This window comes from Tamandua tetradactyla, chromosome 22, assembly GCF_023851605.1.
Source record: "Tamandua tetradactyla isolate mTamTet1 chromosome 22, mTamTet1.pri, whole genome shotgun sequence".
Taxonomy (NCBI): Eukaryota; Metazoa; Chordata; class Mammalia; order Pilosa; family Myrmecophagidae; genus Tamandua; species Tamandua tetradactyla.
The window spans coordinates 22,348,754-22,366,268 of record NC_135348.1 but is presented as its reverse complement, the minus strand read 5'-3'; the positions used below and the strand labels follow the sequence as shown (position 1 = coordinate 22,366,268).

At 37.0% G+C, this 17,515-nt stretch overlaps 1 protein-coding gene across 6 annotated transcripts in view; it reads left to right on the top strand.

Moving 5' to 3' along the window:
- Positions 1–17,515, top strand: part of C22H4orf51 (chromosome 22 C4orf51 homolog) — a 114,535-nt gene that overhangs the window by 15,704 nt on the left and 81,316 nt on the right. For all 6 annotated transcript variants that reach the window (XR_013167475.1, XM_077139901.1, XM_077139898.1 and 3 more), the window contains exon 2: positions 15,985–16,061. Coding sequence is in view for 5 of the 6 variants with exons in the window: in XM_077139901.1 (XP_076996016.1) it covers positions 15,985–16,061 (77 nt within the window). In the remaining variant the exon portion in view is untranslated. The remainder of the gene's footprint in view (positions 1–15,984; positions 16,062–17,515) is intronic.

The window sequence follows — 17,515 nt, the reverse complement described above, 5'->3', positions numbered from 1 at the left end:
ACCTTACCTAGGGTTTTCTTGCTATATGAGTTTGTTGTCTATCTGTTCTTTGACCTTCAGTTCATCTTTTTCTGGGCCTCTAGTGTAATTTTTGTTTAACAGAGGGTAATTTTTCAGTTCCTGTTTTCTTGTTTCTTGTCCTGCTTATGAGGTGCCTTTTCCCTCCACACCCTTAGGAGGGTCTACATAGGTATTACAGACTCCAGCCGGGTTTTCTCAAATTAAACTGGCCTCCTATCAGGGGGAAGGAGTCACCTGTGTCAGTTTTCCCTGAGGGTGAGACCCAGCAGGTTGAAAGACTTTCCTGTGAGGTCTCTGGGCTCTGTTTTTCTTATCCTGCCTAGTATGTGGCACTTGTCTGCCTGCAGGTCCCACCAGCAAAAGATGTTGTGGCTCCTTTAACTTTGGAAGGCTCTCCCAGCTGGGGGCATGGTGGAGACAGAGGAGAGGTTGTAGGCTGGTTTTAATGCCTTCAAATTGCCAAGCCCTGGGGTCTAAATTCCTTGAGAGAGGGATTCCACCTAAGTTGGGCTTCACCCCTCCCCTGGGGAAGGCACAGGTGGGAGACAGCCCTGAAAGCAGTCTGTTTCTGCCTATGCCTGGGGCAGTTGCAGCCCGAGTAGTCCCACCACTGAATCCAGAGGCAGCCAAGCCTCCGTAGAAACACAGCCACTAAAACCTCTGTTTTGTCCCCTTTCCTCTTTTTTTGGTTAGCCCAATAAGCGACTTCCGCCTTGACCAGTTTCGCCTGAGCTGGGGGCCTGTTTTTAGTAGTCAGAATGTGTTTATTGATGCCACAATTGGTGTTTGGTTGGACTCAGTCCCTGCTACTGTTAGAGTGTCTTTCCTTTCCCTCCGGGAAGCTGCCTGTTGGGGATGGGCGCCGGGCGCCGGCCACCACGGCTTGGGGAACTCACGGTTCCGGAGACTCACAGCCAGTCCAGCTGGTCCAGACTGGGGTACGCTGTGTGTCCGGTCACTATTGTGGCTCCAGGAGCTGTTCTGTACTTTTCTGGTTATTTAGTAGTTGTTCTAGAGGATGAACTAAAACGCGCACATTGCTAAGCCGCCATCTTATACTATTCTTCTTTTAATGTACTTGTCAAGTTTATAATCAAGGTAATGCTAACCTCATAAAAAACTAGGCAGTGTTCCTTCTTTTTCTATTCTCTGGAACAGTCTGCATAAGATTGATATTATTCCTTATTTGTTTAGTCAGTTTTACCAGTAAAGCCATCTGTGTCTGTGGATTTCTTTGTGAACATATTTTTGTTGTCGTTGAGGACATATTTTTAATAATGTTTACAATTCTTTAATAAGTATGGATCTAAACAAATTTTCTATTCATTCTTGAATCAATTTTGTTAAGTTGTGTTTTTTTAAAGACTTTATCCATTTTATTTAGTCATCATTTGTTTAAGAGAATTAGCAATGGATTGCTGAAGCAATTTGATGGCAGCTGTTTTAAAATCCTCGGATAATTCTGACATCTGATTCATCATCGTATTGCTGTTAGTTGATTATCTTTTCTCCTTCCAGATGTGATTTTCCTGGTTCTTGGTGATTTTAAGCTGTATTCTGGACATGCTGGCTTTTATGCTAGAGATTCTGAGTCCTATTCAAGTCTTTTGTTTTAGTAAGTTTTCACCCTGTGTAGGATTAGCTTACAGGTCTTCGCCTATTTTTATGGTCTTTGGTTCCAGTGAAAATTTAATTTTCAAAGCCGGTGGTGGTATTTTGGTTTATCTGGTGCTGCTATGCGCCCACTGGTCCCTGCTGGTGCTGCTGGAAGAAGTAGGAGGAATTTCCTTGGTTTGGGCTGCTTGGTATGTTTAGGTGAAGGGGGACAGATTCTGGCCACAGAGACAAAGCTTCCATGTCAGGCTGCTTGTTTTGTGGGATACTCCATGCCAGTGTCCTTTTCATTTATTTTTAAAAATATATTGACATAAACTTGTTCATAATATCTTCTTTTTATGTCTGTAGGTTCTGTCATCATATCCCATTTTTCATCCTTGATTTTGGTAATGTCAGTCTCTTCTGACCTCTACGAATTTCCTCCTCCAATCTCCTCTGGGATTAGGAATGAGGCAAGGATGTTCATATGACAGAGGCCCTAACCAATCTGCCAAGGCAAGAAAAACAAAGGTACAACGATGGAAAAGGAGGCAATAAAATTGACATTACTTGCCAAAAACATGATTGTGTATATAAAAATTCCAAAGGAATCTACAAATAAACTATTAGAATTAAGAATCAGTAAATTTAGCAGGGCTGCTGAATAAAAGTACAACATACTAAAACCAATTGTCTTTCTAAGTACACATCTCTAACACACAATGAGAAAGTGAACATTTTGAAAATACCTTTTACATTACATCAGAAAGCATCCATATCTTGGAATAAATCTAATTCAAAAAGTGAAAGTCCTCAAACTACAATGCACTATTGAAGAAATGAAAGACCTAAATAAATGAAGAAATATAGCATGTTAATGAATCTGAAGACACACTATGGTAAAATTTTCCCCTTATCTCTACTTTGTACATTTATTGCTGTGTAACAAACTGCCCCAAACTGAGTAGCTTAGAACATCAACTAGCATTTATTATTTGTCATGATTTTGTGAGTTGGCTGTGCTTAGGTGTGGGGTTCTTCTCCGTGCTGTGTCAGCAGGGGTGCAGTTATCCAGAAGCTTCACTGGTTGGTGAATATGTTCAGGATTGGCTCACAGCTGGTGCTGCCTTTTAGCTGGGGTCTTAGCAGGTGCTGTTGACCAGAGTCTCAGTTCTCCTCGTGTGACGTTTCCCTATGTCTGTTGCTTCTCAGAGTATAGTGGCAGGATTCAGACAGGAAGTGCTTCGAGTATGTAAAGGCCAAACGTGCGATCTCTTCAGGCCCCGTCTCGGAAGTTATCCAGCATCACTTTTCCATTATATTCTACTGCTCAAAGCAGTTGCCAGACCAGTCCAAATTAAAGGTTGGGGGAAACAGGCGTCATCTATGTGGGAGGAATGGCAAAGAATATCACTCCACTTCCTTAACAGATCAATGCAATCCCAGTAAAAATTCTCAGCAGGTTTCTTTTGCATTTATGTGCATGTGGGTGTGTGTGTGTGTGTGTGAGTTGACATGTTGATTTAAAATGTAAATGTAAATGCAAAGGGCCAAAAATAGGCACAATAATCTTTATGAGGGAGAATGAAACTGGAAAACTCAAACTACCAGATATCAGGGCTTATTTTGAAGCTGTAGTAATTAAGACAGTGGATTTGTACATGGATAGAAAAATAGACCTGGATTGAGATTGGGAGTCCAGAAGGGAATCACAGTCATCTAATTTATGACAAAAGTGCTTTGGCAGTGCAGTGAGAAAAGACGGTATTTTCAGTAAATGGGGTTGGTGAACCACATGGAAAAAAAAGAGGATGCTTGATTCTACCTTACACATACACAAAAAGTCAGTTCTAGATGGATCAGAAACCTAAATAATAAAGATAAAACAAAAAAGCACCTAGAAGATAATATAGGATAATATCTTCATGACTTTGGGGTAGACAAAGCTTTCTTTAAAAGAACACATGCAAATTATGAAGGAAAATACTGAGAAATAGACTTTTTTATAATTAAGACTTCTGTTCATCAAAAGACACCATTAAGAGTATAAAGAGATAAGCCAGAGCATGGAAGTTATTTTATTTCTATAAATAAATCTTAAAAAGCAACCACTTTTTAAAAAAATAGGCAAAAGACTTTAACAAAAGCAGATATCCTAAGAACTAATCAGCATATGAAAAGACAGTCAGCATTATTAGTCATCAGGGAGATGCAAATTAATACCACAATGAGTGTCACTACAAATTCATAAGAATGGTGAAGGATAAAAACAAAAAACTGACACTATCAAGTGTTGGCAAGGATGTGGAGTAATTGGCACTTTAATATACTGTGTGTGGAAGTGTAAATTGGTACAAGCATCTCAGAAAGCTGTTTAACAGTTTCTCTGCTGAACATGTTATTTTTGCTGTGGCCCTTAATTCAACATTCCCAACAAATCCATACATAAATTCACCAAAATATATGCAAAAGTTAAACATGTATTTTTTGTAATATAGAAAATTATAAAACAGTGATCAACGAATGACTTAAAAATAAAAATACTATGCAACAGTAAAAAGTCAGTGGAAGAAACAGAGTGGAAATAAGAGATGAAAGAGTCCAGATGAAAGAGTGTACCAAAATGTTCACATATACAGTACTCATAATAGCCCCAAACTGGAACCAATCTAAATATCCATCAGCAATAGAATGGATAAATTGTGGTGTCTTCACATATGGACTACTATCAGTGAATATGAGCCAATTATTGTACATGCAACAACATAGAAGAATTGCACCATGTTCAGCAAAAGAAGCCAGTCATAAAAATTACATTCTGCATGATTCCATTTACTTGAAGTTCAAGAACAGGGATAATGCAAACATATAAGTTACTTCAGTGTTCTAGTGTCCAGGTTCATTTGACTCCAGCCAAAAGAAAGAAAGAAAAAAAAAGACTAGAGATAGAAATCAGTATAAAATGGTTACCTTTATGGGGAAGGAGTGAAAATTGAAGAGAGATAAAAGGGACGTCTGGATTGCTGGTAACATTCTGATATTTTGGTCTGGGGGGGTGATTACATGGGTGTGTTCACTGTGTAAAAATTCATTTAGCAGCCCACTAAGAGTGTGTGCACTTTACAGTATGTTATACTTCAGTAAAAAGTAAAAAGAAAAACATTTTACATGGGCATGTTATATATAACCAACAGAATCTAAATATCATAGTAATTTGAAGCCCAAATCATACATTTAAAAAACAATGAAAAGTATGTGAATTATATCTCAATAAAACTTATTTTAAAAATAATGATGAACAAGATCCTTAACCTTTCAGAATTCATAAACTTTACATCTTTGGGCTTTCTCTTTCATCTCTTATTTCCATTCTGCTCATTTCACTGACTTTTTACTGTTGCATAGTATTTTTGTTTTTAAGTCACTGTTTTATAATTTTCTGTATTACAAAAATACATGTTTAATTCTACATTTTAAATCATTTAAAATTGAATTTATTTAAAATTTTATGTGTCTATATGGCTTTAGGAGTCAAAACTTTCCTCTGTATTGTTACCATTAAAATTGTCAGTAGTAAAAGATTGATTAAAGCATTATAAAAATTTTAAAATTTTGGAGAAATGATTATTAAACAAAAAAAGTAAACTTTGAATGGGAATGCTTCTCTAAATGAGATGTATAATGACTGGGCTTTTCCTGATGATTTTAATGAAAGAGAAAGATATATAATGCTAAGAGCCAATCACTCAGCAAGCTAATATATTATTTTTTTGTTAAAAGGAGATACAAAATATTAAAATTAAAATAAAATGAGAATTAATTATAATTGGAATAAATATCTTATTGATTTGGTAAAATAGATTTTGAATACCTTATTTGACACACACTAGATTTGAAATAAACCACTAAAAATTTTTCCATGATCTTAATCCAATGTATCTTTAAAAATTTGGTCACCCTGGGAAACTTTCCAATTACATTTTTAAAAATAAGCACTACTAACTTAATTTGCTTCCGTGTTCAAAGTTACTTTTCTTTCCAGCAAATGACACATCTTAGGAATGATTAAGATCAACCACAAAGATGCATGTTAGTATGTGTGTGTGTAAGTATGAAAAAGCCATTTTTAGCAGTCAATATGTCTTACTTTTTATGCTCTCTTTGCTTCTCTCACAAAACTCTCTAAACTCATGCATTCATTGGCAATAGTTGGAATATTAAAAAGCCAAAGTTCTTAAAATTTTTCATTACTTCCATCACCACACTTTATCATGTTTCTAAATTTCAAACAGCTTTATATGGGTCAAAAATACTAATTTTCTAACACTGCATTCCCCCTTTAATGGGAATAAGGTGGGGAAATATCAGAGACGCAGGGCTTTATAATCCATTGATTAATCATTATAGGCAGACTCCCTTTCCTTTTTCCCATAACCTGGAGGTTTTTATAATCTGGAGCAATGCACAAGTAAGATTTGGGGAGAATGAGGTTTTCTGCTTTTGTCCTGTTTTGATCTTTATTAAAGATAAGAGGAGCCAGGAATGCTCAGGTGAATCAATTTTAGCAGAAAGTACATTGAGAAGTTCAGAATCCAAAAATTAATTTCTTTAAAACTTCCACTGTAGAATTCCCCCAGAAAGTTAGCATGCATACGATTTGAAATTCACTAAAGCAAGCAATTTGACAAAACTGGAGCTTCAAATGAATTTTCTGGTCTAGAGACACATCTTAGAAATTGTTAGCATAGAGATGTTTTTTTCACGTTATAGGACTAGATGAGATCACCTAGAAAGAGAGGGAAATTTAGAGACTAGGGACCAGGCAGGCTCCAAGGAATCCTAACACTTGGATAAAGGAAAATAGTCAGAAACAAAATGGAGTGGCCAGTGCTATAGGGATAAAACCAGGATGCACTCACAAGAGCACAGTGTATTCCAAGAGGGAAAACGTAGTCAACTTGGTTGAGAGCTGTTGAGAGGATAAAGAAATGAGAACAAAAATATACCCAACGGGCGTGGGAGCATTGGGAGATCATCAGTGACCTTGATGACAGCAGCTTGGGTGGCTGATGGAAGCAGAAGCTTGATGGGAGTGGATTGGAGTGTGAACAGCAGGTGCACGAGAATAGAACGCCTGTGGCAGCTTTGGGAGACATATCATAAGTGGGGAGCCAAGAAATGGAGGCCGTGGTAACTGATGAGAAGAGGGAAGTATGGGCCCAAAGAATATTTATATTGTTTGTGGTTGTTGCTGCTGTTGCTTTGATTGAAAGATGGTGGTTAGTTGATGGGAATGATGGGAGAGAAATCGTTAACGCAGGAACGATCTACCAGAAGGAAGAAATGAGTGCAGATGCAGGGAGGTTTGTTGATTTTCTGGCAAAAGATGAGTGCTTTCCGGTGTGGCGGTTTCTCTTTTCTCAAAGAAAAATGAGGCTAAGTTGCGTGTTGAGAGGTGGAGGTGGAGAAGCGATGCAGAAGACTTGAAGAGGAAGAAAGAGGCCTGAGATGGTAGCAAGTAAGAAACAACATTATCTGTGATATTTGTAGGATTACATGAGAATATTGAGGACTCATTTGAGATTTACAGTTCTTGACAATGTCAAGTGTAATTTTTTCTCTGACAAGATTCAGCTGCATGGAGCAAAGCATAAAGAAGAGAGATGGTTAGAGATGGTTGGGGTTAAGCAGGTTTGGGTCTTTATAGTGTGAAGAAAGGAGCAAGTGATTTTTGAGGAAGTGATTCGATAGTTAAGATGGAAAGGAGAAACAAGAGGGGTCTCATGATATAAAATAATGGAGTTAGAATGAGGGAAATGACTAAACACTTGGTATGTGACCGTCTTCACTTGCTTGCCCAGTAAATATTTATTGAGCACCTATTATAACTAGTGTATCAGGTAACATAAGCTTGAAAAGAGCAGTGGGTTTTGCTGAAGGAAAGAAAACGGGGATCCCTCCAGTCCTATACTATGAGGGCTGTAAGAAAAAAAATGTCCTTTGCTGAGAAAGTTTGAAGGGAGGCTGTGTTGAAAGGGAGCAGAAGGTTATCTTAGGATAAGAAGGAAAGATAAGTTTTCAGACAAGAATGGGAGAGGGATTGAGAAATGAAAGGTAAGGAGGTTGGTGAGATGTTTTCAGATAAGATAGATGATTCCAACTAGAACAATGGAAGAGTTTAGAAAGGAGAGAAAGGGTGCACGGGTAGGTCAGTGGTAGAATTCTCGCCTGCCATGCAGGAGACCCAGGTTAGATTCCCAGCCATGCACCCCTGTCCTCCCTCCCCCCAAAAAACACATTGTGAACAAAATTCCCTTTGACATACGTATCAGATACCTATCTCTGTGTGTATTATAGATATAGAAATAAATACATGTAGGGAGACACACTAAAAAGAAAAGAGGGAAGGGAGGTCTGGGGGATTGAGTCAGATAAGGAGTTGGACCCACAAATGTGAGGATGATCATGGGTGATAATGGATGCTTGGGAAGGCAATGATTGATACATTGGGAAGTGAGGCCTGATGGAAACAGATCTGGTGGTCCTTAAGTGCACTGGTTCCTACACTTGCTTAATTATGAAAATTATCAGCTGTTCTTGTTTAAAATAAAAATTCTAAACATTCTCCTTAGAAATTCTGATTATGAGGCACCAGTGAATCTCTATGTTTAAAGAAGTGTTCCACAACAAGCAATGAGCAGAGATGGCCTGAGTGGTGTGTATACATACGAGGAAAGAGTGAGCAGCTGTAGAAAGGAGTGAAGTCATGTAGCACTCAATGGATGAATGAACTTTGGGGACATTATGTTGAGTGAAATAGACCAGAAACAGAAGGACAATTAATGTATGGCTTCACTGGTGTGAACTAACTATAATGAGCAAACTCTGAGCATTGATTTCGAGTGCAAGGGTTGTCATGGGATGGAAAGTGGATAGAGCCTGGGTGGTTGAGGATTAAGAGTATGGAATGTTCAGGTAGGGCTCATTGTAAGGGTTCCTAAATTGTGGGCTCTTGCAACAGTCACTTCTGTTTTTAACTGTTATTTCTAAATTGTGAGTTGCTGTGTTCTTGGTCTGTGACCTGGGGGTTCCCTGGAACATTGGATATCTGTATGCGACATCTGGGAGTCAGCGGTGGGGTTCTGGAGCTATGAAAGTCAGCCTTGCTCCATACAACAACTGTTGAAGAAATTGAAGGAGAAATCAGACTCCATTTGGAGATGAGAATGAAATGGACATGGTTAGGACTAGGGTCAATCCAAGTGCAAAATAAAAGATGATACTGTCTGTAATTTAAAACTTTAACTTCAATGTGAGACCAAAGGAAGCAATGTTTACTTGGTCCAAAATTTAAATCTTCTGTAGCACGTTGTCTCATTTTACTTGTCCGATCAGTTTATTTAAACAACCTAATTTCTTGGAACTTAGAATAGGGAATGAGATCTTATTATTCTGTACAGGTTAATGTAATACCAGGATACATTCCAGAGCAGTGTGGGCGGAAAATAAAAATAGTATCTGAAAAGTCCCCTTGAGGGATTGAGGAAAAATGAGGAACTATTAAACTTCCCCACCTGGGGAATTCCTGATACCCTTTCAAGCATTAGGGATTCCAAATTTGATAAGCCAAGCCCTTGGTCTTGAGTCTTGCCTCAAGAAATAAGAAAGAAAACTTATTTCTGTAATGACAAGGCTAGGCCTGCTTGTAATTATATCTAAGAGTCACCCCAGAGTGCCTCTTTTGTTGCTGAGATGTGGCCCTTCTCTTTAAGCCTACTCTGCTAGTAAACTCACTGATCACCCCACCTGACCCCACCCCCCACATGGGACTTGGCTCCCAACAGTACAGGCCTCCCTGGCAATATGGGACATGACTTCCAGGGATGAACCTGGCCCTGGCACCATGAGATGGCAAATGCCTTCTTGACCAAAAGGGAAGCAAGAAGTAAACCAAAAGAATGCTGCAGTGGCTAAGAGATTACAAATAGAGTTGAGAGGGAATTCTGGAGGTTATTCTTATGCAAACTTTAGCCAGATATTGCGAACTACCACAGTATGCCAAGCCCCAACCAACAGTATTCCTAGAAGTCCTAGGGAGTGCTCTAGGTATATCCACATCTCTAAAAATGGTTTTCTTAGCAGGTTTATTTTTCCCTGAAGATTGAGAGGAAAATCAAATGAGAGGGAGGAGATGTAACTGAGAAATTAGAATGAAACAAATTACCATGACTACTGACTCATTATATAGATATTTCTTTTTAGTGCCTAGTGTTTTAGAATAGCCAGAAGAAAATACTTGAAGTTGTTGAACTGTAATACAGTAGCACTTGTCATTGATAATAATTATAAAACTATATAGCAAAAAAAAACCAGGGTGGACCACGGTGGCTCAGCAGGAAAGAATGCTTGCCTGCCATGCCAGAGGACCCGGGTTTGATTCCCGGTGCCTGCCCATGTTTAAAAAAAAAGTCAGTTGCCTGTCTGTGTAGATCTACTTCTGGATGTTTTGTTCCGTTCCACTGATAAATATATATATATATATATTTATAATTTTAAAAATATATATATATTTTTCTGGCAAGATTACACTGTCATAGTTAACCTACCTCTATTGTGAGTCTTAAAATTGGGTAGATTCCAACACTAGTGGTCAATAAGAGGGTGGGGATGTTTGGGGTTTTCTTTTTTCTCATTTCTTTTTCTGGAGTAATGCAAATGCTCTAAAAACTATCATGGCGATGAATGCACAGCTATATGATGGTACTGTGCACCATTAATTGTATAGTTTGGATGGACTGTATGGTGTGTGAATATAGCTCAATAAAATTAAGATGGTGAAACGTTTAAAACATGTCGGAGGGTGAGAAATCTGTTCTAGCAACATGGCCACCTGATAAACTCAGTGTTGCTTCAGAGGTTTCTGAGTATTATATAGATATGTGAGGCATTGCATGTTGTGGTAGTTTTGTTCTCTATTCTCCTTTTCCTCCTAGGACAAGGCCAGCTTTCCCATTTCAACCTTGAATTATCCCAATTGGTTTCATTATCACTCTGGAGGAATACAAATGCAGAAAAGATGAAAATCTATGATGACTGTGACTAGGCCATTCAGAATAGTCCTAAATTGATTGAAAAGTAATGACTTTCTTTTCTAAATTTTTACCTTTAGAAACAAATCCCTAAATGAAAAAGAAGCAGCATGTGGGATGCTTCTCCAATGACACGGCATTCTACTATGGCTTACTAAAGTGACAGGATAAATAGGGAATATTACTGTGTTTCAGCAGAAATAGAGAAATTATGCAGGTGAGATGGAGAACAGAAACTTTTTATAATAAAAGAATGCCTAAATATAGCAGGATACAAAATGTTCATAAATTTTTAAATTAAAACAGAAAATATAAAAGAAAATGATCTTACCAGTAACAATTAAAAGATGAAAATCTTTTTAAAATGCCTCCTACAATATCATTAAAATCTGTCAGGCCTCTAAAAATAAATGTAATCAAAGATGTGCAAACTCTCCATTAAGAAAACTATAAAATAGTGAGAAAATGAAGAGATAAATTTCCTATATAAATGAGGAAATAAACCATGTTTGTGGATTGGAAAACTGAATATTGTTAAATCTCAGTTCTCCCCAAATTGATTTATAGATTTAATGCAATCTATTTTAAATTCCAATATGTGGTTTTGTAGAACTTGACAAGATGCTTCTAAAATTTATACGGAGAGGCAAAGGGCCAGAAAATAGCTAGGACACAATAAAAAAAAAAGAACAAGGTAGTTGGGCTGGTTCACCAGACACCCAGACTTAATATAAAGCCTCAGTAATTATGGCAGTGTGGCATTATGGAACAAGGATAGACAAAGAGACCATTTAAACAGAATAGAGAATTGAAACAAAATCACCAGCCTGATTTATTAAAAAAGGTGGCATAGCAGTAAGGAAATACTATCATTTAATTCCCAGGTAGATTAATTGCAGATAAATTAAAGAACTAAGTATGAAAGGGAAAAAAATAAAACCATCAATAACAATGTAGAGAACAGCTTGACATTGTATCAGAATAATACAATGTATGTTCTCCAACCACAATGGAATGAAACTAGAAACAAATAACAGAGGAAGAACTAGAAAGCACACACATATGTGTAAATTAAATAATCCACTCTTAAACAACAAATGGGTTGAAGAAAAAATTAAGAAATCTCTTGAGGCAAATGAAAATGAAAAAAAAAAATGTCCATACCAAAACTTATAGAACACAGCAAAGGTAGTGTTGAAAAGGAAATTCATAAGTCTAGATGCTTACATTAAAAATCAAGAAAATCGTCAAATTGGAGACCTAACCACACAACTGAAGGACCTAGAAAAGGGGGAGTATACTAATCCCAAAGTGAGGAAAAAGAAGGAAATAACAAAGACTAGAGCAGAGATAAATGGAATAAAGGCTAAAATAACAATTAGAGAGAATCAACATAACCAAAAGTTAGTTTTTAAAAAAATCAATAAAACTGACAAACTTTTAGCTAGGCTGATTTAAAAAAAGAGAACAAAACAGCTAAAATCATAAATGAAAGGGAGGGCATTACTACCTACTGCACAGAAATAAAAGGGATTATAAGAGGATAACATGAACAAGTGTACATCAGCATATTATAAAACACAGAAGAAATGGTCAAAATCCTAGAAAGACACAAACTACCTAAATTGACTGAAGAAGAAATTTATCTCAAAGGAATGCTGTTTTGGTTTGCTAAAATTGTATATTATAAGGAATGCAACATACCAGAAATTGAATGATTTTTTTAAAGGAAATTTATTAAGTTGCAAGTTTACAGTTCTAAGGTTATAAAAGTGTCCAAACAAAGGCATCCGGGGAGGATACCATGACTCAGAAAAGTCCAGTGAGTCCAGAACATCTTTGTCTGCTGGGAAGGGACATGGCTGGCATCTGCTGGGGTCTTTGGCTTCTGGTTTCTAACAGCTTCTCTGGAGGGGCACCATTCTTTTTGCATCTCCAAATGCCTGAGTCTCATGCTGGCTCTTTCAGCTTTGTCATTCTAAAGCTTTTTCCAAAATTGTTCCCTCTTAAAGGACTCAGGTAAGAGACCCCACCTTGAATGGGTGGAGACACATCTCCATAAAAACCACCTAATTAAAAGATCCCACACACAATTGGGTGGGTCACATCTCCATGGAAACAATAAAAAAAGATTCTACCTGATAATATTGAATGAGGATTAAAGAACATGGCTTTTCTGGGGTATACAACAGTTTCAAACCAGCACAAACACAAGTAAAGAGATCGAATTGTAATAATAATAATTTTTTAAAAACCAACAAAATAATGTTCAGGACCAGGTGGCCTCACTGGTGAATTTTACCAAACTCTCCAAGAAGAATTAACACCAATCCAAAGAATTAACACCGATCCTCCTCAAAATGTTCCAAAAAATTGAAGAGGAGAATACACTACCATATTCATTCTATGAGGCCAAGATCACCCTACACCAAAGCCAGATAAAGAGATCACAAGAAAATAAAATTACAGACAAACATCTCTTATGAATATAGATGCAAAAATCCTCAAAAAATAGGAGCAAACTAAATCCAATAGTGCATTAAAATTATTATACAGCATGATCAAGAGGGATTTATCCCAAACACAAGAGTGGTTTAACATAAGAAAATAAATTAGTATAATACACCACTTTAATAGGATGAAGGGAAAAAAACAAGTGATTATATTAACTGAAGCAGAAAAGGAATTTGACAATATCCAGCACTCTTTCTTGATAGAAACACTCAGAAAATTAGGAATAGAAGGAAACTTTCTCAACATGATAAAGGTCATATACGAAAAGCTCCCAGCAAATGGTAAAAGACTGAGAGCTTTCCTTCTAGGCTCAGGAATGAGACAAGGATGCCCACAATCACCACTGTTATTGTACATTGTACTGACAGTTCTAGTCAGGGCAAGTAGGCAAGAAAAAGAAAGACATCTGAAGTAGAAAGAAATAAAACTTTTTCTATTTGCAGAAGACATAAGCCTATACAGAGAAAATCCTGAAAAATCCCCAACAAAGTTACCAGAGCTAATAAACACATTCAGAAAAGTGACAGGGTACAACACCAACATGAAAAATCAGTAGAGTTTCTGTGCACTGGTGATGAACAATCTGAAGAGGAAATCATGAAAAATCCATTTACAACAGCAACCCAAAAATAAATACCTAGGAATAAATTTCAGTAAGGATGCAAAGGACTCATATATGGAAAACCACAAAACATTGCTAAAACATCAAAGAAGACCTATGTAAATGGAAAGACATGCCATGTCAAGGATTATAAGACTAAATATTGTGAAGATGTCTATTTTTCCCAAAGTTATTTGCAGATTCAATGCAATCTTGATCAGAATCCAATAGTCTTCTTTACAGAAATAGAAAGGCCAATTGCCAAATTTATATGGATATATAAGAGACCCTGCATTGTCAAAAGCATCTTTAAAAAGAGTGAAGTGAAGAACTCACACTTCCCAATTTAAAAACTTATTACAAAACTACATTAATCAACACAGCCTGGTACTGATACAAGGACAGACATATAAACCAATGGAATTGAATTGAAAGTTAAGTGCTCAAATCTATGGCCAACTGCTTTTTGACAAGGCAACCAGGTATCCTCAATGGGACAGAATAGTCTCTTCAACAAATGGTGTTGGCAGAACTGGATCCACATGCAATAAAGTGAAGGTAAACCTTACCTCACATTATATACAAAAATTAACTCAAAATGGACCAAAGACCTCAATATAAGAGACAATATTATAAAACTTCAAGAAGAGAATACAGGGAAGCATCTTCAAGATTTTGTGTTAGGTAATGGTTTCATCAACTTTACACCAAAAACACAAGCAACAAAAGAAAAAACAGATAAATGAGACTTCATCAAAATAAAAAAATTTGTGTGTCAAAGGACTTTATCATGAAAGTAAAAAGACAATCTACATATGGGAGAAAATAGTTGGAAACTACCTATGATAAGGGTTTTATATCCACATATATAAAGAAATGCTACAACTCAACAACAAAAGACAACCCATTTTAAAAATGGGCCAAAGATATGAATAGAAATATTTCCAAAGATGATGTACAAATGGCCAAAAAAGCACATGAAAAGATGCTCCACATCATTAGCCAATAGGGAAATCCAAACTGCAGTGAGATACCCTTTCACACTTACTAGAATGGCTACTATAAAAAATGGAAAAGTGCTGGAGAGTATTTGGAAAATAAAAACACTAATTGGTTATCATGGGTATATAAAATGGTGTAGCTGCTGTGGAAGACAGTTTGGCATTTCCTCATAAAGTTAAGTATAGAATTATCATATGACCAGCAATCCCACTTTTAGGTATATACCTACAAGAATGGAAAGCAAGGACTCCAACAGATATTTTCACACCAATGTTCCTAACCACATTATTCACAACTGACAAAAGATGGAAGCAGCCAAGTGTCCACCAACAGATGAATAGGCAAACAAAAGGTTGTGTATATATGCCATATACACACATATATATGCCATAAAAAGGAATGGAGTTCTGATATGTGACAACACAAAATGAACCTTGAAGACATTATGCTGAGTGAAATAAACCAGACAAAATGACAAATACAGTATGTTCTCACTAATATGAAAAAAAATAGAGTAAGGAAATTCATATAATCAGAAACTAGAATACAGTTAACAGGTGTTGGGGGTGGGAGGAATTGGGAGTTAATTAGGAAATGGGAGTTAATTCTTAATTGGTACAGAGTTTCTCCTTGGGCTGATGGACACGTTCTGGTAATGGTTGATGATGATGGTAGCACAACATTGTAAATGTAATTAACATCACTGAATTTTATATATATATTATAAATATTATATATTTGAAGGTGGTTAAAAGGGAAATTTTATGTTGTATATATGTTACTGGAATAAAATTTAAAAACAAACTATACAACCGTATACCACAGTGACCCCTAATGTAAGCTATAGACTATAGTTAATAGAATGATTATAATAATGTTGTTTCAATAGTTGTAACCAAGTTACCATAGTAATGCAAAGTGTTAATAATAGAGAAAACAGTGTGTATGTGGGGAAGGGTTTATAAGGGAACTCTGTATTTTGTGTGTGATTCTTCTGTAAATCCATAACCTCTGATTTTCAATATATATATTTTAAAAGAACAAAAAAGGCTTAAGGAACGAAGTGAACAGATGAGTGAAAAATTCCTCTCGGTCCACAGGTTCAGTGTGATTTATAAGCCCATGAGCTTATAACTTGGTTCTATTATTTGCTTTCTTCAGGGAATCAAGGCCAAACAGCTCTGCCTATCATCCTACATTCCTCAGAGCTCATACTCGAGGGACTACAGATGTTAAAGGTAAATGCAGCATGATCAGTTCTTCTCAGCATACCCCCTTTGCCAAGGTTCTGTGAGGTTCCTGATTGTAGCACATATGGCTTCCATTTATTTCCTAAAGGCAATGGTGTTTTTAGCAAGAACTGAGCATGAACCACTTTGGATCTGCTGTTCTTAAAAATGATAGTTATTACAGGGCAGAAAGTTTCCTTTTGCATTTTAGTCCCTGAATGTAACTTCTATCAGAGCTTTGAGCTCTAGATAATGTAACTGGATTTTACTGGATACACCAAAGGACTAAGAGAAATCAAGGATATAAATAATGAACCAGGTAAACTGCATTTATTAATCTACATCTACCTTTCAGAATTCCACTTTCCACGTTGTTTTAGTTACATCAGGTTAGCACTGGCTGGTATATTAGCTAAACACCCAAATTCCAGGGGCTTAATACGATAAAAGATTTTGATTTCTTCATATACATTTCAATATGGCTGATTGCAGCCAGTCTCCACATGGTGATGGAGGGATATAGGCTTCCTTTGTCTTGCGGTTCTACCATCTCCAGTCTTTGTCTCCATCTGGCAGGTGGAGGGTGAAGGTAGGATGGCACACTTCTTTTCTAACCTCTTCAGCCTGGAAGTGACACACATCACTTAGGCTCACAGCCCAATGGGAGAAATAGTCCCAAGGCACCGCCTGGATGTCAAGGATGGGGCTCAGATATGGAGTCCATGGCTGGGTAGCCACCTCCTAGCCACAGCTGCACATTTCAGAAGAGGAGTGCAGATGATAGACAGATGACAACCTCTGCCAATCACTGATTTGGGGGAGGAAACACAGTATCTTTTTCCCATATCATTTCTGTCTTTCGTTAGACTCTTTAAAGGTTTAATAAGACTAATTGATTATAATCTCATTAGGATTTTTAGTACTTTACAAAATATTCTGATAATGTTTTCCCATTTGCTGTAGTATTTAAAGGTTTAATACGGGGTATGGAAGATGAGAAGAGTTATCATGTGACCTTATGGGGATTTCTTCTAGCTCACCTAATAACAGTTGACTTTATGGGAATAGTACATTTGAGAAGGGTTTTACGTGTTCCTCTATGGTTTGTTGAGGCAACAGCACAATCCAGCTAACCCTCTGTGCTATTGTTTAAATCTGGAAAGACTTTGTTCTCCCCCTTTGCAGTAATGAACATGAAATTGAAACACATGCCATAGCTTGGAAACAAGTATGAGCTAGTGTGTAGGAAATTAAATAGCCTGATCACATCATTCATAGTAAGTTAGGGTGACAGTGCATCTGATCTGAGTAGCACAAAGGACAATCCTATTACATTTATATTGCTATTTGTGCCCTTCAGAATTCTGATTAACCCCACGAATCACCTATGACCTGCAAGAGCTGATAGCTGAGCAATCCAGCAGTTGGTTGGTTGGGAGCTCTCGAGGAGTGGTAAAATGAGC